General features: G+C 40.0%; 1 protein-coding gene across 22 annotated transcripts in view; it reads right to left on the bottom strand.

Moving 5' to 3' along the window:
- LOC100194727 (nebulin) overlaps positions 1-22,040 on the bottom strand; it is a 104,030-nt gene that overhangs the window by 24,067 nt on the left and 57,923 nt on the right. For 21 of the 22 annotated variants that reach the window (XR_006761217.1, XM_045704778.1, XM_045704785.1 and 18 more), the window contains 34 exons: positions 20,026-20,223; positions 19,086-19,190; positions 18,626-18,730; positions 18,397-18,501; positions 18,186-18,293; positions 17,846-17,959; positions 17,522-17,719; positions 16,979-17,083; positions 16,725-16,829; positions 16,168-16,275; positions 15,848-15,955; positions 15,228-15,335; positions 14,885-14,989; positions 13,907-14,011; positions 13,585-13,683; positions 13,293-13,397; positions 12,941-13,045; positions 12,668-12,772; positions 12,422-12,526; positions 12,061-12,165; positions 11,539-11,643; positions 11,239-11,343; positions 11,027-11,131; positions 10,488-10,589; positions 8,642-8,743; positions 8,333-8,440; positions 7,878-7,982; positions 7,572-7,676; positions 7,226-7,327; positions 6,988-7,092; positions 6,588-6,698; positions 6,317-6,427; positions 6,021-6,122; positions 5,585-5,689 (listed from right to left, as the gene is read on the bottom strand). Coding sequence is in view for 21 of the 22 variants with exons in the window: in XM_045704778.1 (XP_045560734.1) it covers positions 5,585-5,689; positions 6,021-6,122; positions 6,317-6,427; positions 6,588-6,698; positions 6,988-7,092; positions 7,226-7,327; positions 7,572-7,676; positions 7,878-7,982; positions 8,333-8,440; positions 8,642-8,743; positions 10,488-10,589; positions 11,027-11,131; positions 11,239-11,343; positions 11,539-11,643; positions 12,061-12,165; positions 12,422-12,526; positions 12,668-12,772; positions 12,941-13,045; positions 13,293-13,397; positions 13,585-13,683; positions 13,907-14,011; positions 14,885-14,989; positions 15,228-15,335; positions 15,848-15,955; positions 16,168-16,275; positions 16,725-16,829; positions 16,979-17,083; positions 17,522-17,719; positions 17,846-17,959; positions 18,186-18,293; positions 18,397-18,501; positions 18,626-18,730; positions 19,086-19,190; positions 20,026-20,223 (3,774 nt within the window). In the remaining variant the exon portion in view is untranslated. The remainder of the gene's footprint in view (positions 1-5,584; positions 5,690-6,020; positions 6,123-6,316; positions 6,428-6,587; positions 6,699-6,987; positions 7,093-7,225; positions 7,328-7,571; positions 7,677-7,877; positions 7,983-8,332; positions 8,441-8,641; positions 8,744-10,487; positions 10,590-11,026; positions 11,132-11,238; positions 11,344-11,538; positions 11,644-12,060; positions 12,166-12,421; positions 12,527-12,667; positions 12,773-12,940; positions 13,046-13,292; positions 13,398-13,584; positions 13,684-13,906; positions 14,012-14,884; positions 14,990-15,227; positions 15,336-15,847; positions 15,956-16,167; positions 16,276-16,724; positions 16,830-16,978; positions 17,084-17,521; positions 17,720-17,845; positions 17,960-18,185; positions 18,294-18,396; positions 18,502-18,625; positions 18,731-19,085; positions 19,191-20,025; positions 20,224-22,040) is intronic. The other variant, XM_045704795.1, reaches the window with a different exon arrangement.

Genomic DNA, 22,040 nt, shown 5'->3' with positions numbered 1-22,040 from the left:
ACATGTAAATATGGAGAGGACTATAGGGAGTATATTAACATGTAACTATGGAGAGGGCTATAGGGAGTAAATTAACATGTAACTATGGAGAGGAGATGGAGAGGGCTATAGGGAGTATATTAACATGTAACTATGGAGAGTAGATGGAGAGGACTATAGGGAGTATATTAACATGTAACTATGGAGAGGACTATAGGGAGTAAATTAACATGTAACTATGGAGAGGACTATAGGGAGTAAATTAACATGTAACTATGGAGAGGACTATAGGGAGTATATTAACATGTAACTCTGGAGAGGGCTATAGGGAGTAAATTAACATGTAACTATGGAGAGGGCTATAGGGAGTAAATTAACATGTAACTATGGAGAGGACTATAGGGAGTATCTTAACATGTAACTATGGAGAGGAGATGGAGAGGACTATAAGGAGTAAATTAACATGTAACTATGGAGAGTAGATGGAGAGGGCTATAGGGAGTATATTAACATGTAACTATGGAGAGGACTATAGGGAGTAAATTAACATGTAACTATGGAGAGGGCTATAGGGAGTAAATTAACATGTAACTATGGAGAGGACTATAGGGAGTATATTAACATGTAACTATGGAGAGGAGATGGAGAGGACTATAGGGAGTATATTAACATGTAACTATGGAGAGGGCTATAGGGAGTATATTAACATGTAACTATGGAGAGGAGATGGAGAGGACTATAGGGAGTATCTTAACATGTAACTATGGAGAGGAGATGGAGAGGACTATAAGGAGTAAATTAACATGTAACTATGGAGAGGAGATGGAGAGGACTATAGGGAGTATATTAACATGTAACTATGGAGAGGAGATGGAGAGGACTATAGGGAGTATATTAACATGTAACTATGGAGAGGACTATAGGGAGTATATTAACATGTAACTATGGAGAGGACTATAGGGAGTATATTAACATGTAACTATGGAGAGGACTATAGGGATTATATTAACATGTAACTATGGAGAGGAGATGGAGAGGGCTATAGGGAGTAAATTAACATGTAACTATGGAGAGGACTATAGGGAGTATATTAACATGTAACTATGGAGAGGACTATAGGGAGTATATTAACATGTAACTATGGAGAGGACTATAGGGAGTAAATTAACATGTAACTATGGAGAGGACTATAGGGAGTATATTAACATGTAACTATGGAGAGGACTATAGGGAGTATATTAACATGTAACTATGGAGAGGAGATGGAGAGGGCTATAGGGAGTATATTAACATGTAACTATGGAGAGGAGATGGAGGGGACTATAGGGAGTATATTAACATGTAACCATGGAGAGGACTATAGGGAGTATATTAACATGTAACTATGGAGAGGGCTATAGGGAGTAAATTAACATGTAACTATGGAGAGGACTATAGGGAGTGTATTAACATGTAACTATGGAGAGGACTATAGGGAGTATATTAACATGTAACTATGGAGAGGAGATGGAGAGGACTATAAGGAGTATATTAACATGTAACTATGGAGAGGGCTATAGGGAGTAAATTAACATGTAACTATGGAGAGGACTATAGGGAGTAAATTAACATGTAACTATGGAGAGGACTATAGGGAGTATATTAACATGTAACTATGGAGAGGACTATAGGGAGTAAATTAACATGTAACTATGGAGAGGACTATAGGGAGTAAATTAACATGTAACTATGGAGAGGACTATTGGGAGTATATTAACATGTAACTATGGAGAGGGCTATAGGGAGTAAATTAACATGTAACTATGGAGAGTAGATGGAGAGGGCTATAGGGAGTATATTAACATGTAACTATGGAGAGGGCTATAGGGAGTAAATTAACATGTAACTATGGAGAGGACTATTGGGAGTAATATTAACATGTAACTATGGAGAGGACTATAGGGAGTATATTAACATGTAACTATGGAGAGGGCTATAGGGAGTAAATTAACATGTAACTATGGAGAGGACTATAGGGAGTAAATTAACATGTAACTATGGAGAGGACTATAGGGAGTATATTAACATGTAACTATGGAGAGGACTATAGGGAGTAAATTAACATGTAACTATGGAGAGGAGATAGAGAGGACTATAGGGAGTATATTAACATGTAACTATGGAGAGGACTATAGGGAGTATATTAACATGTAACTATGGAGAGGAGATGGAGAGGACTATAGGGAGTAAATTAACATGTAACTATGGAGAGGACTATAGGGAGTGTATTAACATGTAACTATGGAGAGGACTATAGGGAGTATATTAACATGTAACTATGGAGAGGAGATGGAGAGGACTATAGGGAGTATATTAACATGTAACTATGGAGAGGAAATGGAGAGGACTATAAGGAGTAAATTAACATGTAACTATGGAGAGGACTATAGGGAGTATATTAACATGTAACTATGGAGAGGACTATAGGGAGTAAATTAACATGTAACTATGGAGAGGACTATTGGGAGTAAATTAACATGTAACTATGGAGAGGACTATAGGGAGTATATTAACATGTAACTATGGAGAGGAGATGGAGAGGACTATAGGGAGTATATTAACATGTAACTATGGAGAGGAGATGGAGAGGGCTATAAGGAGTATATTAACATGTAACTATGGAGAGGACTATAGGGAGTATATTAACATGTAACTATGGAGAGGACTATAGGGAGTGTATTAACATGTAACTATGGAGAGGACTATAGGGAGTATATTAACATGTAACTATGGAGAGGAGATGGAGAGGACTATAAGGAGTATATTAACATGTAACTATGGAGAGGGCTATAGGGAGTAAATTAACATGTAACTATGGAGAGGACTATAGGGAGTAAATTAACATGTAACTATGGAGAGGACTATAGGGAGTATATTAACATGTAACTATGGAGAGGACTATAGGGAGTAAATTAACATGTAACTATGGAGAGGACTATAGGGAGTAAATTAACATGTAACTATGGAGAGGACTATTGGGAGTATATTAACATGTAACTATGGAGAGGGCTATAGGGAGTATATTAACATGTAACTATGGAGAGGGCTATAGGGAGTATATTAACATGTAACTATGGAGAGTAGATGGAGAGGACTATAGGGAGTATATTAACATGTAACTATGGAGAGGACTATAGGGAGTAAATTAACATGTAACTATGGAGAGGACTATAGGGAGTAAATTAACATGTAACTATGGAGAGGACTATAGGGAGTATATTAACATGTAACTATGGAGAGGACTATAGGGAGTAAATTAACATGTAACTATGGAGAGGAGATGGAGAGGGCTATAGGGAGTAAATTAACATGTAACTATGGAGAGGACTATAGGGAGTATATTAACATGTAACTATGGAGAGGACTATAGGGAGTAAATTAACATGTAACTATGGAGAGGAGATAGAGAGGACTATAGGGAGTAAATTAACATGTAACTATGGAGAGGAGATGGAGAGGACTATAGGGAGTATATTAACATGTAACTATGGAGAGGACTATAGGGAGTATATTAACATGTAACTATGGAGAGGAGATGGAGAGGACTATAGGGAGTATATTAACATGTAACTATGGAGAGGACTATAGGGAGTGTATTAACATGTAACTATGGAGAGGACTATAGGGAGTGTATTAACATGTAACTATGGAGAGGACTATAGGGAGTATATTAACATGTAACTATGGAGAGGAGATGGAGAGGACTATAGGGAGTATATTAACATGTAACTATGGAGAGGAAATGGAGAGGACTATAAGGAGTAAATTAACATGTAACTATGGAGAGGACTATAGGGAGTATATTAACATGTAACTATGGAGAGGACTATAGGGAGTAAATTAACATGTAACTATGGAGAGGACTATTGGGAGTAAATTAACATGTAACTATGGAGAGGACTATAGGGAGTATATTAACATGTAACTATGGAGAGGAGATGGAGAGGACTATAGGGAGTATATTAACATGTAACTATGGAGAGGAGATGGAGAGGGCTATAAGGAGTATATTAACATGTAACTATGGAGAGGACTATAGGGAGTATATTAACATGTAACTATGGAGAGGACTATAGGGAGTAAATTAACATGTAACTATGGAGAGTAGATGGAGAGGGCTATAGGGAGTAAATTAACATGTAACTATGGAGAGGAGATGGAGAGCACTATAGGGAGTATATTAACATGTAACTATGGAGAGGACTATAGGGAGTATATTAACATGTAACTATGGAGAGGACTATAGGTAGTAAATTAACATGTAACTATGGAGAGGAGATGGAGAGGACTATAGGGAGTATATTAACATGTAACTATGGAGAGGACTATAGGGAGTAAATTAACATGTAACTATGGAGAGGAGATGGAGAGGACTATAGGGAGTATATTAACATGTAACTATGGAGAGGACTATAGGGAGTATATTAACATGTAACTATGGAGAGGAGATGGAGAGGACTATAGGGAGTATATTAACATGTAACTATGGAGAGGACTATAGGGAGTATATTAACATGTAACTATGGAGAGGACTATAGGGAGTATATTAACATGTAACTATGGAGAGGAGATGGAGAGGACTATAGGGAGTAAATTAACATGTAACTATGGAGAGGACTATAGGGAGTAAATTAACATGTAACTATGGAGAGGACTATAGGGAGTATATTAACATGTAACTATGGAGAGGAGATGGAGAGGACTATAGGGAGTATATTAACATGTAACTATGGAGAGGAATATAGGGAGTAAATTAACATGTAACTATGGAGAGGACTATAGGGAGTAAATTAACATGTAACTATGGGGAGGACTAAAGGGAGTATATTAACATGTAACTATGGAGAGGAGATGGAGAGGACTATCGGGAGTATATTAACATGTGGAGAATAGGAGACAGTCAGAGCTCACAAGGACAGAATAGGACATGGGTAACATGGGTAGTTATGCAGGGTGGCAAAATAAGCACCTAATGGATGGAAGGTCACTACTGCCTATGCTACCCGACTAGCTAGGACAGCTGAGCAAATACTATAGCAATACTATATATCCAGGGGCGCAACTTTGGTTTTAGAAGTGGGGGGGGATCACTTTTTTAAAAATGATTATTATTTTAATCCTTTTAGATAAACACTCCAAACAGCCTACCCTACCGCTCAGATGCATCCGCATGGTCCTAAAGCACACTGTTGCCTAGGTTTGTATCACATTCCAATTATAAAACTGGGGGCGACAAAAATGCAATTTCAGAATGTTGGGGGGACATATCCTCCCTGTCCCCAGTGAAAGTTGCGCCCCTGTATAGATCTCTATGAAGCAATCATGATCTCTAGGAAGCTGAACTGAACGGCAGGTCATCTGGGCTGGTGAATTTACATCTTCAGAGACAGTGAATAAAACTGAAAATATTTTCTGACAGCAGAAAATAACTGACAATGAAATGATAGACAAATTAACTGAGAGGGGACAAACAATCAAAGAAAGGGGAATAAAAACATTGAAAACAGCCCGAGGTGTAGGGAACAACTGGTCAATTCAGACTCAGAGGGTTTGGTGTTGACTGTACCTGGCTGTTAAGCTTGGACACCGCAGTGGCCAGAGCGATGTCTGGACGGTGGACCAGGGAACCTCCATGGGCAGCCTCCTGGCGAGCCTTCTCACGGTAGCCAATCTACCAGACACAATATACAAACCATGAGTGGACTGGATAATACAAGGGAAAGGGGATACCTAGTCAGTTTCACAAATGAATGGATTCAACCCAAATGTGTCTTCCGCATTTAACCCAACCCCTCTGACAAACCATCAGTGGGTAATGCACAGACAGACTGTCATGATATGACTTGTTTTGATGCCTTTGATGGCGTCATGCTGAGAATGTAAACAACAGCATGAATATTCATCTCAGAGAGGTAAACAAATACAAAATCCCTTTAATTTAGCAAAACAGGCTAACAGGCTTCGCCACTGTGTAGGCTATTCACTGTGTACTAAACACTCACATTGCTGGCGAGCTTGGAGGCCTGTGTAGCCCTCATGATGTCTGGGCGCATAGCCACAGAGGTGTAGTTGAGCTTGGCCTTAGCCTCCTGCCTGTAGGCAAACTAGAAATGGAGAGAGGAAAGAGTGATATTTGTGACAACTGCTGATGTAAAAAGGGCTTTATTAATGCATTTGATAGACTGACTGAATAATAACAATCAATTCTATAAAACATGCATGAACTATTGAATGTCTTTAATATAGGAGATATACAGTACAGATGTCTTTTTATAGAAGAGGAATGTGACTGACTTACATTGCTCTGATTCTTGGCTACGTCCATGGCGTGCTGCACATCGGGAGGTACTCTCATGCTGTTGTACTTGGACTTGCCCTTCTCCTTCTCAAACTTCTGCTTGTACTGTTTCTGTGGACAGAGCGGCGGAGGCAAAGACGTCAAAGGTAACAAATGGCTCAGGACTGTATAGTCTTGGGAAGTCTCATTCACTTTGTGCAAGAAATCTGGAAATTGAGGTTCAGGACTGTATTCCAGCTCTAACTAAACAGCTGGTATGGGGGAGACTGACCTCGCTGACCAGTTTGCCCATGTCCTTGGCGTGGATGGTGTCGCGGGTCGTGGGCAGTGTGGTGAATTGTCCGGTCTGCTGCTCCATCTTGCCAGCCAGCTTGTATTTGCTCTGAGGACAGAAAGAAAACCAAGGACTCGTGCCAGACTGGAATCTGATTGGGCGACGTACAAACCAAATTAACATACTGTACAGTTGCATTCATTATAACAAATGTTCTTGAGATGTTTTGTGACAAATTTCTTGTTCATCCATAAATTAAGGTTCACATTATGACATTTAAGATCTATCTATAATAACTATACTGTAGGTTAGTAAAGAAAGTCATTTATTGGCAGTAATAAACATTACATAGTAAGTATCTGTAGTTATCATGTTTTTGGTGTTTTCTGCTTCTTACCTCAGATGCCAGAATGCGCACTGACTTGGCATGAAGGTTAGTAGGAGTGTCCAGAACAGTCTTATACTGACCCTTTGCCTTCTCAAACTTCTCTCTGTATTTCACCTGGTGGACAGAACAAAGCACCGCAATTAACACAGGCTTTTCTTTACCTTCAGATTTCATTTCCATGTGTCAGAATAGAATAGAACATATTTATTTTGATTGATGGGTGGCAGGTAAAAGAACAACTACTCACATTGCTTAAGTCAGCATTCATCTTAGCCAGGACGGCTAACTTGTCGTCCACGATGGAGATCACACAGCCCTTCATCATCTCCTTGTCATACGTGTACTCAATCTGAGGACAGCAACACATGCAGCAGGGGTTAGACCAGAAGAGCCATGTCAAAGGAATCAGTATAGAAACCTGGGCCGGTGTTTTGTTATGTGTATAGCTAAGTCATCTAAGTCACTATTGTTTTTAGCATTGTATTCTTCTACATATAGTTTTTCATGGACTCTTAGAAGAGGAGCCCCCTTGTGGTCTAAAATACATCCAAACAAACATCCAAACAAACTAAGGTCTGTAGTGTATGACTCACATCACTCTGCTGGAAGTTGGCCTTGGCAGCTTGGATAAAGTCAGGTCTGTCGACGGTCCAGATCCACTTGTTCTTGGTGGCCTGGTATTTCTTCCTGTAGTCCAGCTGGAAGGAGACAAATCATACAGGAACAAAACAGTGAGTGAAGTGTCTGCCTCAAGAAAAAACATTTTAGAAGGGTGGAAAACATCAGGTATAACGCCTGGCCCTAACAAGCCAACTTCATTCACTAATACATTCATTCAGACGTGGTGTTCAGAGGTAAATGGATAAGAGGAGATGAGGAGTACTGGAAGAGAGACTCACATTGCTGATGTTCTTGTAGGCTTCCTTGGCAGCGCGGATTTCAAAGGATTCAGGGTCCATGTTGATCTGGGCCTTGCTCTTCTCATATAGCTCCTTGTACTTCAGCTGAGACAAAGGAGAGAAAAGCACACTGATACAGAACTAGGGATATGACTGTACCTGCCTCCATCTAAATCTTAGACATGTGGTTGTAAGGCTTTCCAATAGATAGCATAGCCACAATGTCTAAATTTGTTACATCGTAAAAATTCATGAAAATAAAAATGAGCTTTATGGTCTTAATTTAAGGTTAGGGATAGGCATTAGGTTAGCAGTGTGCTTAAGGTTAGGTTTAAAATAAGATTTTAAGAAGAGCAATTGTAGAAATAGGTGGGATTTATGACTTTGTGACTGTGTTAACTAGTGACAACCTAGTGAAATGGAAGGCAGCCATTTTGAGAGTGTAGAGTACATACCACGCTGGTGATCTCCTTGACCTTCTTCATGTGTGTGCTGTGTGGAGTGTCATGTCCCAGGGTGTAGCCCTTAGCCTTGTTCTTGTTATAATCCATCTTGTAGACATTCTGGAAAAAGTGATAGGAAAATGTTGCAAGTCACAATTATTCAAATATAGTCTTATGTTGTACATTTATACATTATATGATTTTATGAAATATTTATTTCATTTTGTTACTTCATTTATTTTTCTGAGAAGAGGGAGACCTTGACAACAATTGCAACAAAAAGTATATTTAATTGAATGCTGTGTGACGAAGTGAACTCACGTCTCCGATGGCTTTGCTGCGTTTGTGGCTCTCATGCTCAGGAGTCTCCAGGATGGAGGTGAACTTGTTCTTAGCACGCTCATACTGCTCCCTGTACTTCCACTGTGGTGATGGGGGCAGAGCACCAGAGTTAGACACACTCACACAGGAGAGACATTACTGTCAAATCAGTATCAATTTACCTTTTATTAACAGTGTTTAAATGATCTATAGATGATCTATGTGCTTTGCAGATTGATTTTATGAGTTAAGTTTACATAGCTTTATCCATTCCTGATGAAACTAAATGTATGTGCTAAAAAAGATAATGACATTTAAAATGTAGTGTAGCATGAAAAGGAGATTCTGTGAAGAGTGACTACAGTACATGACAATGTAATGAATGAATGCAATGGGAAGACACCATGCACAGGTTGGAACATGCTTTATGGAAACATGCAACACAATGAAATGATGTGCAAAGACATGTCCACAAACACAGTGTGAGAATGAAAACAGTGGTTTTCTCATGGATCAGCTCATCTCCTACTGATGAGTCTGGTGCTATTTGAACATGATTAGTACAGACTAATGATGGTTGTGTTTATTTATTATCATTTGGATAAAAAATGTAAAATTAAATAAATGAAAATAAACAAAACTATTGACTTTGTCATAGGAAATATGTATTCCTCATTTAACGTACAAGGTCTTTCTAGACGGTTCAGTCTGCACTTGTGATGTGGGTTACAGGGAGCGGGATCATAACTTGGGATGAGGTGGGTAGCTTGGGTTCAGAGGTCAGTGGAGATTCAAGAGTGTTTCTGAAGCAGATGTCCAGAATTTGACAAATGTGGTGGTTGGCGGCAGGTAGCCTAGCAGTTAATAGCGTTGGGACAGAAACCCAAATCCGTTGATGTGCCCTTCAGCAAGGTACTTAACCTTAATTGGTCCTGTAAGTCGCTCTGGATAAGTGCTTCTGCTAAATTACTAATATTGAAATGTGAAAAAAATGGGAGTGAAGGAAGTTACTGTCAATTATGAGTTCAGCATGGGTTTCCACAGCTGAAGTTAGCTAGGGCTGAGGCTGGGAAGACAACTGCAGCAGGAGGGAGAGGGAATTGGGAAAACTCTGCGAGGTGAGTTTGGTTGGTCTGTTGGGCCGATGGACGATTACCTTACACTGCTCGCTGGACTGGTAAATGGCGCTGAGGATGTCTGGGCGGAGCAGCTCATTGCAGCCATTCTTTAAGAGCACCCTGGCCCTGGATCTATATTTTTTCTGTCCACGGACGGACACACTAACACACACACAGACACAGACACATGCTGAAGACAGGGACAGGGTCAGTGGACAGGACGGAGTGGACTGGAGAGGAGCTGCGGAGATCCTAGGCCTGGAGTCTGTGTTGTGTCCTCCTGATCTATTCCCTCAGAACCATTAAATCTGGTTCAATCTGGTTCAATCAATCAATCAATCATATGGGCTTTTTTTTATTAGCTTTTATGATTTTGCCGATGCTTTTAAAAATGTTGACTTTTGTCATTAAAACTGACATGATAAAGGGGTTCAACCAAGTCTACGGGTTTGACTCTGAGTGCACAGATCAAGGAGAGTGTAGCCGCTCACTCAGAACACCCAAGAGGGCTATTTGAGTGACAGAGTACAACACCTGCTGCGTGAGGAAAAAGAGAGAGACGTGAACACGAACAACCACGGACATCATATCCATGCGACTACAACCTCCCGCAGGCCTGCAGTCAGATGACCTCATGCACCGGGCTCAGAAGCAGGCTATCTGATAGGCCCAGAGAAGGCAGAGGCGGACAAGGGCAGGGCTCAGCAGCGGGCCAATCCTAGCTTTACCTGGCTATTCTTGGCGTTCTCCTTAGCCAGGAGGTTTCTAGGATCATCCAACACACTGCTGTACTTATCCTTGGTCTTCTCATAGGCTGCTCTATAGTGCCTCTGCTCAGAACGTCAAAAAGGAGTTAAAGACAACTGACAAACGAACAGGGAGCTGTGACAGTCAGGGGATAAGAAGACTACCAGGAAAGAAAGCCAAGGTTAATCCCATGTGATACATAGAGGAATGAACTGCAGAGACAAAAGAAAGTTGAGTGACAACAACACGGTATTGTGGCTAGGATTACCTCAGGATGAAAGCAAGGTGCATTCATCATTACAGAAGATATACATAACGTTATCGACTAATCATGACCATCTTTTACCTTCAAAGCTGAGAATCCAAATGAGATGCAGTAGAAAGAAAACACATGTTATACTCATTACTGTATCTGTTTTTCAGGAGATCATTTAAATAAGATCAAAGCTATCCAGTGTATCCAAATTGAAACCGATATGAATTTGTATAAATGTGTTCCAAAAGTGCGGCTGTGACTTACATCGTTGATAATAACGGAGGCCTTCTTGGCGGCCTGGAAGAATGGAGTGTCACAGGTGTACTTGAAGCGGTGTCTATTCTTCTCGAATGTTTCTTTATAGTGTCTCTGTTTACAAAAGAGAAGAAAAAAGACTGGAGGTTATGGAAGACAAAGATACAGTAAGATCTGAGAAGGTTTTTATTGTATTTGCAGCGGTAGATGATTTTCTTTACCTCACTGAAGAGGACCTTGTTCTTCTCAGCCTGGACCATCTCAGGTCTGTCCCACACGTAGCAGCCAATACCCTTCAGCCAATCCAGATCCTCCTTGTACTTGATCTAATATTGGACAGAGAAATTAATGGTGTGGGTCATTCATAAACATGTTACATACAAGTATTCTAATATGCTGAAATGGACAATACAATTGTTTTATGGTAAACTACCCATTCTAAGCATTCAAATGTACTGAAATTGACAATACAATGATTCTGCTGTGAGGGTATTTTCTGATGTTAAGGGGACGTCACTCACATCGCTGACGTTTTCACCGATGATTCTGCTGTGGAAAAACTCAGGACGGTCGGGCATGGATCTCCATGTACCCAGAGAGTTGATGTACTTCTCTCTGTATTTGACCTGTGTGAAGTAGAGAAAGAGAAGTGTCTTATATCTGTATGATAACATACATGTATACAGTATTTGGCTAAATCCACATACCAAAAGTCCATTTAATGGGCCAAAACATCCTATTGGATGGATGGCTCTGAGCCAGATGCCAAAGCTGGTTGAAACAACTTAGTTGAAAGAGATTACTGGTCGTAAACTGGTTGAAATGAATAGGTTGAAAGAGATTACTGGTCGTAAACTGGTTGAAATGAATAGGTTGAAAGAGATTACTGGTCGTAAACTGGTTGAAATGAATAGGTTGAAAGAGATTACTGGTCGTAAACTGGTTGAAATGAATAGGTTGAAAGAGATTACTGGTTGTAATGATGTCATTTCAAACAGTTTTGGTAGCTGGGGAGATCTTTTCTAATTGGCTGATATACTGACCTCACTGATGTCATCGGTGACCCTACGGTGACACACGATATCCAGGGCATCCTTGACACTGTGGTAGTGTCCCTTGGATCGTTCAAAGCTCTCCTTGTAGCGCAGCTGGAGAGAGAGAGAGAGAGAGAAAGAGAAAGAGAAAGAGAGAGAGAGAGAGAGAGAGAGAGAGAGAGAGAGAGAGAGAGAGAGAAAGAAAGAGAGAAAGAAAGAGAGAGATAAAGAGAGAGAGAGAAAAAAGAGAGAGAGAGAGATAAAGAAAGAGAGAGAGAGAGAGTGTAATAGGTCAGCCTTTTGTAAGAAGGACAACTTAAAGCCCAAAGACAGTAGAGGTGGAGGAGGGATCACCAGAGAGCATACTCACATCACTGGACTGTAGGTAGGCCTTCTTGGCCCGGACCAGGATGGGTGTGTCATGGATGCTAGTGTACTTGTGCTTCATCTTCTCATACTGATCTTTGTATTTGATCTGGGGACGAAACAGAGGAGAAACTGTGTTAGAGCAGCGGTGTAGGGCAAATACTATGGTATCATACTGGGACATGATAACCTTCACACTGGGTTGTAAGGAGGAAAAGTGTTTGAGTTAAATTGCGTTAGAAAGACTTACCTCGCTGAAGACCACCTTCATAGCCCTGGCGTGGCTCATTATGGGGGTGTCCTTCTCCGGAGTGAAGTGGGCCCTCTCCTTGGAGGCCAGGTCAGTGTACATATACTGCAGTTATGAGAGACATTAACAAAAATGTCAGAAATCCCTTTCTTTGTATCTTCCTTTTGTCATTGTTGTGCTTTAAGTTGGTATCAATACAAATCTTAACACAGATATTAGTCCTCCTAAGAGTTCACCAGGTTTATTGTATCTATGAGAGCTAAATTGACATGCCTTGTTGCTGAGCTGTTGGGCCCATTTGACTCTCTTGACATCGAGGGAGTCCAGGGTGGTGGTGCACTTGGTCTTCTCCACATTGCCCTGGGCTCTGTACATCAGCTGAGGACGACAGGTTAAAGGTTAACATAGCCACTTAACACTGCCTATTCAGACAGAAAGACAGACCTGTGAAACCATATTATAATACGTCAAAACTTCCATTAAATGCTGAGTCTCCAACAAGCAATGACCTCGTATAATGGCAGTTTTACTGTATTCTGTTAATATATTGTATATTAGAATATGATATATTAATAATATATATGTCTGGGAAATGGTGGGCGATATGGTAGAGAACATGACTCACGTCGCTCATGTGGGTCTTTAGCTCAGTGACACGCTGGTACTCTGGTGTGTCTAGGACCACAGTGAAGTTGGCATGGTTCTTCTTTGCCTCAACTTCATAGTTGGACTGTTGTGGGGAGACAAATGAATATGGATTAGCATGGAGCAGATATATTATAGACAGTATTTACAGTATTTGCAGATTGTGTACACTTAGCTAATTACTTAGACCAATCGCCCCATGAGGAAGTTATCCATCAACTGATTGGTGATTGAAGCCATAACAAAATGAGAAAGAAAGGAAAGGTACCTACTCTAAACTTGGTAATGTTGCGGACAGTAGACATCTCAGGTGTGTCATACAGGAAGCAGCCAATGCCTCTCAGCCACAGAAGGTCCTCCTTGTATCTCAGCTGGTGATGGAAACACAGACACAACGATTACATTACTGTATAATTATTCATTAGGCATGGAGGGACTTAGAAAAATAACAATAAACCATTAACCCTTCTCATATTCTCACTGAAGTTAACTTAAGTATTCATTGAACAGTAGTTGTATAGCCTAAATATTGCAGGTTTCAGAAGTTGCTTGGCTGCTTTGTTTTCAGTGAGTGAACGTTATTGGGTCACGTACGTCACTGGTGATCTCGTTGACGTGGTTACAGTGTATCATCTGGGGAGTGACGCCCATGGGAATCATGGTGCCTCTGTTAGCGAAGTACTTCTCCTTGTAACACAACTGCATGGGACAGAGGGAGACACACAGTACTTAGAACATGTGGCAAACTAACTTCACAGCAAACAGAACAAATAAATGCATCGTTTTTAAACAAAATGTCTCTAAATATATGAATGAAAAAACAGATATAAAAAAACAGATATAATCATGAAGAATTAGACTTGTAGCAAGCATCAACACAAAGCCATAGTAACAAACATCAATGAGCCATAGTAACAAACATCAATGAGCCATAGTAACAAACATCAATGAGCCATAGTAACAAACATCAATGAGCCATAGTAACAAACATCAATGAGCCATAGTAACAAACATCAATGAGCCATAGTAACAAACATCAATGAGCCATAGTAACAAACATCAATGAGCCATAGAAACAAACATCAATGAGCCATAGTAACAAACATCAATGAGCCATAGTAACAAACATCAATGAGCCATAGAAACAAACATCAATGAGCCATAGTAACAAACATCAATGAGCCATAGTAACAAACATCAATGAGCCATAGTAACAAACATCAATGAGCCATAGTAACAAACATCAATGAGCCATAGTAACAAACATCAATGAGCCATAGTAACAAACATCAATGAGCCATAGTAACAAACATCAATGAGCCATAGTAACAAACATCAATGAGCCATAGTAACAAACATCAATGAGCCATAGTAACAAACATCAATGAGCCATAGTAACAAACATCAATGAGCCATAGTAACAAACATCAATGAGCCATAGAAACAAACATCAATGAGCCATAGTAACAAACATCAATGAGCCATAGTAACAAACATCAATGAGCCATAGTAACAAACATCAATGACAATAGTACAGGAGTGATAATGACAGGATGACAAAAGGTCACGTACGTCGCTGACGGCCTCCTGGGTCATCTTGACCTGTCTGATCTCGGGTGTGTCGTAGGTGCTGTGGATCTTGCCCTTGCCCTTCTCATACAGCTCACGGTATAGACGCTGGGACAGACAGACAGACAGACAGAGAGGGGAAATAACATCACTACTACTAAGCCACAAAACAATCCTTTTAATAATACCAACATACCAGAGTCTTTGACTCAATAACAATTCAAAATCTTTCAAGGGATTCATAACAAAAAATATATAGATGGATCATCAATCAAATTGAATAATTCATAAATTATGATATTTTTCCAAATAGTGAGGGAAGAGTAGCAGACGTTTGTAATCCTACCGGGTTGGTGACCTTGTTGGCGTTCCTGATGTTGACGAAGCTGACACCATCTGGGTCCATGGTGTAGTTCGTAGCCTTTGACTTTTCATAGTCATTCTTGTACTTCACCTACACAACACAACAACACAATTCCATGAGTGAGGTACTACGATACAAATCCAATAAATTACCATTCTATGGTAACTACACATATAGGCTTCCTTTAATTCACCTACAGTACACAACACAACACTGTTCCTAGTGTAACTCCACTACATCCATACAGACATCCTACAGTACACAACACTGTTCCTAGTGTAACTCCACTACATCCATACAGTCATCCTACAGTACACAACACAACACTGTTCCTAGTGTAACTCCACTACATCCATACAGTCATCCTACAGTACACAACACAACACTGTTCCTAGTGTAACTCCACTACATCCATACAGACATCCTACAGTACAAACACAACACTCCTACAGTATGTGCCTCTCATAACTGAAACTTTGCATGTGAATAGATTATTATTATTACATTTTTTACAATGACCTCACAGAATGTGAATGGTTCATATTTTATACACAATGTAACAAATTGATGAACATTTGAAGAAAATAAAGTGTCTTTCTTACGCTGCTGGCAACAATGGAATTTTGTTTTGCCTGCTTCATGAGAGGATTGTCGTGGGGAAGAGAGTAGCCAGTGGGCATGAAGTTCTTGTTGGCCTCTTTGTACAAGTTCTGAAGAAAATAAGGAGAGGGGTAATCAGAAGAGGACATAAGATATGAGAATCATAATACAAATTGCAGTCAGCGTTTATTTCCAGAAACAGTTTGAGGGAGCAGTTACTATCTATGTATCTTTGAAGTTATGAGTGATGTATGCTTTGTAAGAGTGTACTTAAAGCAAAGAAATGATCCCAGAAAATAAGTAAGAATGGAAAACATCTTACATCACTCTGGTTGAAGTTGGCCAGGCGTGCCCTCTCTGTATCCACGGTGACAGCGGGGGAGGAGTTAGTTCCCTTGACATTGGTGGCGTAGTCGTTACGGTAGTGAAGCTGAGAACATGAGAGCATAGAGGACGAATAGGTGAGAAATGAATATGCATCATCATTGAACGATTTAACAATCTGGCCTTAATGTCCATGTACTCTTGTAATCTCCACCCGGCACAGCCAGAAGAGCACTGGTCACCCAACAGAGCCTGGTTCCTCTCTAGGTTTCATCCTAGGTTCCTGCCTTTCTAGGGAGTTTTTCCTAGCCAACATGTTTCTACAGCTGCATTGCTTGCTGTTTGGGGTTTTAGGCTGGGTTTCTGTATAACACTTTGTGACATCTGTTGATGTAAAAATGGCTTTATAAATACATTTGATTGATTGATCATTATGAAACTTATTTTAATTCTTAACTTCAATTTGTTCTTAACTGACTCGTCTGATTAAATAAGGGTTAAATAAAACAACAAAATGGTGATATAGAAGTAAGAAGCTTTAGTGACAGTACTCACATCGCTCAGGTTCTGAGAACTCAGTTTTGCTGTCTCATAGGTAGGAGTGTCGATGACCACAGAGTAATCCTTGAACGCCTCAATGCCCTTGGCTCTGTACTTGTTCTGGAAGACAAGAACAAACATACAAATACATCCACATCTTTGACCACATCTGTGGGGTGAATCTGATACCTAAAGTCATTAGATTAGGAGAGGAGAGGAGGAAAGACGGATTAAGAAAGATAGGTGAGAGGCATGCGGAGGGAGCATACATCGCTCTGCAGTTTGTCAGCAGCCTTGACTCGCAGGATCTCAGGGGTGTCCCAGGCATAGCAGCCAATTCCCCTCAGCCAGTTCAGGTCATCCTTGTAGAAGATCTGGGGAGTCACAGAAAAATAACAATCAGTTAATGAAGTCATAATGACAAGCAAGAGGAAGTACAGAATTAATGAACTATAACTTAGAACTACATAATATAATGAACTACACACATATAACTGTTAGTTTAGAAGTAATTTCCAATAGTAGTTACTATGTCTGACACATTCTACCAGATCGTAAATGAACAACTACACCCCAGAAGAAAAAAAATAACATTAGGTCTTCCTGAAGAACATTTTTTTTATCTATAAAAAAAAATGCTATATTTTATTAGAAAATAATATCGTTTATAATAAGTAAGAATAACACATTTTATTCAATTGAATAATTTAACTTCACATGAAACTGTGATTAAATGCAATGTGAAATCCCAATAAATACAGTTTTCCACATAAAAAAAGTGTATTCAAATATGAATTGTTCAGATGACTCACGTCGCTGAGCTGCTCGTTGACCTTGCGTGCCTGGACGTACACCTGCATATCAGGCATACAGATCCACTGGTGCAGGTGCTTCCTGTAACCGATCTCACTGACATAGTTCTGGGTTTGACGGGCTGAAAGGACATCTAGCATATCTGGGGGGATGTGGTTCTTTGCCTTGGTCTTCTCATAGTCCGCCTTGTACAAGCGCTATATGTAGGGAGGGTACATAAACCATTATATGTGTCTAGATTTCCATCGGTTTAAGATCAATGTATTTGACTGCCATATGGAAAGAGTAAAGAGGCGATCATGAAAAAAGGCAACAAGACTCACGTCAAGACCCATCTTTCCAGCTTTGAGGCAGCGGAGAGTTTGTGGGTCGTCCTCCAGGGACTTGGGCAGGGTGTAGAGGGACTTGAACTTCTCATAATCCTCCCTGTATTTAACCTATAGGGGAGGGGATCATATGGGTTGCTTTGAGTAGTGGGCTTTAACAATGTACATGCAACTTTTATGTATGCGATAACTGATAAACCAAATGAATGACATTGAATCTTAGGGATCCAAAACAACAACATTAAACAAATGATGATTTCTCAATAAAGAACATCAAAAGTTAAAAAACGTCTTGGACTACAAAAGGGTTTTAAGTTGGGTGATATGTTGAACTCACATTGCTGAGGATGACCTTCTGTTGCTTGGCGTGTTTCAGGGCGTGGGAGTCTGATGGCAGCGTGTAATCTTTAGCCTTGATCTTGTCCCAGGCAGATGTATATGTTTTCTAGATGACACAAAAGGAAAGATAAACATTCTAAATACACCATTTAAAATCCTAATAGGTCATTTGGAGACATAGTGTCTGTCTACAGTAGAGCCACACTCACGGTGCTGTAGATGTCCTTGAGGGTGGCATTGTGTGCGTAGTTGTAGGTATCCAGAATTGTGGTATACATATGTTTGTCTTTATGGTAAGCCTCCCTATAGTTCAGCTGTGGAGATAAAGAGCATATGTTTTGATACAAAGCGGATTTTAAACATGTTTATACTATTAGAAGAATTGTGTAGTATGATGCAGTATAGTATAGATTTCTGTATAGTACATCTGACACTCACATCACTGGCCCAGGTGTGACCCAGGAGAGCAGTCACGTAGACAGGGGTGTCTGTCACGATGGAGTAGTTGTTGAATTCCTTCTTACCCTCCTCCTTGTATTTGAGCTGTGAGAAAACAAATGCAGAACCATGGTCACGGGTGGCTCAGTTGGTAGAGCATGGTGCTTGCAATGCCAGGGTTGTGGGTTCAATTCCCACGCGGGACCAGTATGAACATGTATACACTCACTACAGTAAGTCGATCTAGATAAAAGCATCTACGAAATGACTAAAATGTAATAGTCTCCAAGCAGGAATATCCCTTTTTAAATAGTCTCTTATCACTATTATGATAAAATATACTATATATTTAGTATTTATGATGGACTGGTAGTCAATCATTAACAAAGGAAAGACTAGGGGAGTCATTGGTATAAATGACAGTAAGTGTGACAGAGGTGATGTCTCTCTTTGTACTCACATCGCTCTGCAGCAGGTGGGCATTCTTGGCGCGGACAAGCTCAGGTGTGTCCCAAGCATAGCAACCAATACCCTTTATCCAGTTCAGGTCGTCTTTGTAGTACACCTAGCAGACAGATAGACAATACCACAACCCAGAGATCAGATCAGTTGGATTTAACACTGAATATAAATAACACAGAATATAAATATAAACAGAACATGCAACAATTTCAAAGATTTTGCTGAGTTACAGTTCATATAAGGAAATCAGTCAATTGAAATAAATTCATTAGGTCCTAATCTATGTATTTCGCATGACTGGGCAGGGGTACAGCCATGGGTGGGTCTGGGAGGGCTTAGCCGCCCCGCCAGACAATCCCGCGGGTAAAGAAGCCTGATTCAGAGGTCCTGGGCTGGACCTGGCACGTGGTCCTGGCACGTGGTCTGCGGTTGTGAAGCCGGTTGGACATACTGCCAAATTCTCTAAAATGATGTTGGAAGCAGCTTATGGTAGAGAAATGAACATTACATTCTCTGGCAACAGCTCTGGTTGACATTCCTGCAGCCAGCATGCTCCCTCAAAACTTGAGACATCTGTGGCATTGTGTTATGTGACAAAACTGCATATTTTTAAAGTAGCCTTTTATTGTCCCAAGCACAAGGTGCACCTGTGTAATGATCATGCGGTTTAATCAGCTTGTTGATATGCCACACCTGTCAGGTGGATGAATTATCTTGGCAAAGGAGAAATGCTCACCAATAGGGATGCAAACAAATTTGTGCACAACATTTTAGAGAAATAAGATTTTTGTGCATATGAAACATTTCATGGGACCAACACTTTAAAGGGACCAACTTTTCACATTTCATGGGACCAACTTTTTTCTAGTTTTTTTGTTCAGAGTATTTTTTTAAACTTATTTGTAAAGTATGTCTTGAACATGCGAAATACAACATACATCACTCAGGATCTCATTGTTCTTGCGGGCTCTGATAATGTCCTGCTGGTCGGGGTGGCAGGTCCAGTTGTGCAGTAAGGTGCGATACAACACGTCACTGAGCATGTCCTGGCACCGCTTAGCCACCATGTTGGGAATGATGTCAGCGGGGATGTGGTTCTTGGCCTTGTTGGTATTATACTCCTTATGGTAATCCCTCTGGAAGAAAGAACAGGGCACTGTGTTCAGATCTCCAGATACGTGGATTATTTTCAAATCAAAAATATAATAAAATAAAATTAAAGCATATTTGTCACATGCACATGATAAACATGGTGCACAGAGTACAATGAAATGCATACCTGCAGGTTCACCTCTCAACATTGCAACAACAAAATAAGATTAGAAGTAAGTAAGCATATTCATTAAAATAAAAAAACAAATAAGTAGGAGAACCTGACAGAACTAAACATATGAATAGGAAAGTATATCTAAGGAGTAAATATGGCATATTCCAAGTTCCAACAGAGTATATCTGTTAACTTTTATTTATACAGGTAGATTTAAGAACAAATTCTTAATGACGACCTGCTGTTGTTTTATTGTATCTTTGGCGACTGTAGCGACTGGATTATCATGTGTGCGATTACTAGATTATACTGTGTAAGTGATATCTTACTAGATGTGAACATACCATTTTTTTTTTATTTAACTTTTAATTAACTAGGCAAGTCAGTCAAGAACAAATTCTTATTTACAATGACGGCCTACTGGGGAACAGTGGGTTAACTGCCTTGTTCAGGGGCAGAACGACAGATTTTTACATTGTCAGTTCGGGGATTCGAGCCAGCAACTTTTGCAGCAGTATCATATTTTACTAGATATACTATAGATATACTATAGATATACTATAGATATACTGTAGTATTATAGTTGTATCATATCTTACTAGATATGCCGTAGATATATTATATAATTATAGTAGTATTATATTTTACTAGATAGACTGTAGATATACTATACTATTATAGCAGTAATATATTACCTAGATATACGGTAGATATACTATAATATTATAGCAGTATCATATCTTACTAGATATACTGTAGATATACTATAGTATTATAGCAGTATTTTATTTATTAGGAATAGTGTAGAATCAGTGACTTCGGAAAGTATTCAGACCCCTTGATATTTTGTTAGGTTACAGCCTTATTCTAAAATTGATTAAAAAATAAATAATCACTCATCAATCTACACACAATACCCCATAATGACAAAGCAAAAACAGGTTTTTCGAAATTTTTACACATTTATTAAAACGAAAAACGGAAATATCACATTCACACAAGTATTCAGACCCTTTACTCAGCACTTTGTTGAAGCACCTTTGGCAGCGATTACAGCATTGAGTCTTCTTGGGTATGATGCTACAAGCTTGGCACAGCTGTATTTGGAAAGTTTCTCCCATTATTCTCTGCAGATCATCTCAAGCTCTGTCAGGTTGGATAGGGAGAGTTGGTGCCCAGCTATTTTCAGGTCTCTCCAGAGATGTTACTGTAGATCGGGTTCAAGTCCGGGCTCTGGCTGGGCCACTCAAGGACATTCAGAGACTTGTCCCAAAGCCCCTACTGCGTTGTCTTGGCTGTGTGCTTAGGGTCGTTGTCCTGTTGGAAGGTGAACCTTCGCCCCAGTCTGAGGTCCTGAGTGCTTTGGAGCAGGTTTTCATCAAGGATCCCCCTGTACTTTGCGCCGTTCATCTTTGCCTCGATCCTGACTAGTCTCCCAGTCCCTGCCGCTGAAAAACATCCCCACATCATGATGCTGCCACCACCATGCTTCAACGTAGGCATGGTGCCAGGTTTCCTCCAGACGTGACGTTTGGCATTCAGGCCAAAGAGTTCAATCTTGGTTTCATCAGACCAGAGAATCTTTATTTCTCATGGTCTTAGAGTCTTTAGGTGCCTTTTTGGCAAACTCCAAGCGGGCTGTCAAGTGCCTTTTTAATGAGTAGCTTCCATCTGGCCACTCTACCA

Source organism: Salmo salar, chromosome ssa21, assembly GCF_905237065.1.
Source record: "Salmo salar chromosome ssa21, Ssal_v3.1, whole genome shotgun sequence".
NCBI classification, from domain to species: Eukaryota; Metazoa; Chordata; class Actinopteri; order Salmoniformes; family Salmonidae; genus Salmo; species Salmo salar.
The sequence above is the reverse complement of the archived record's forward strand: the minus strand, read 5'-3'. Positions and strand labels throughout refer to the sequence as shown.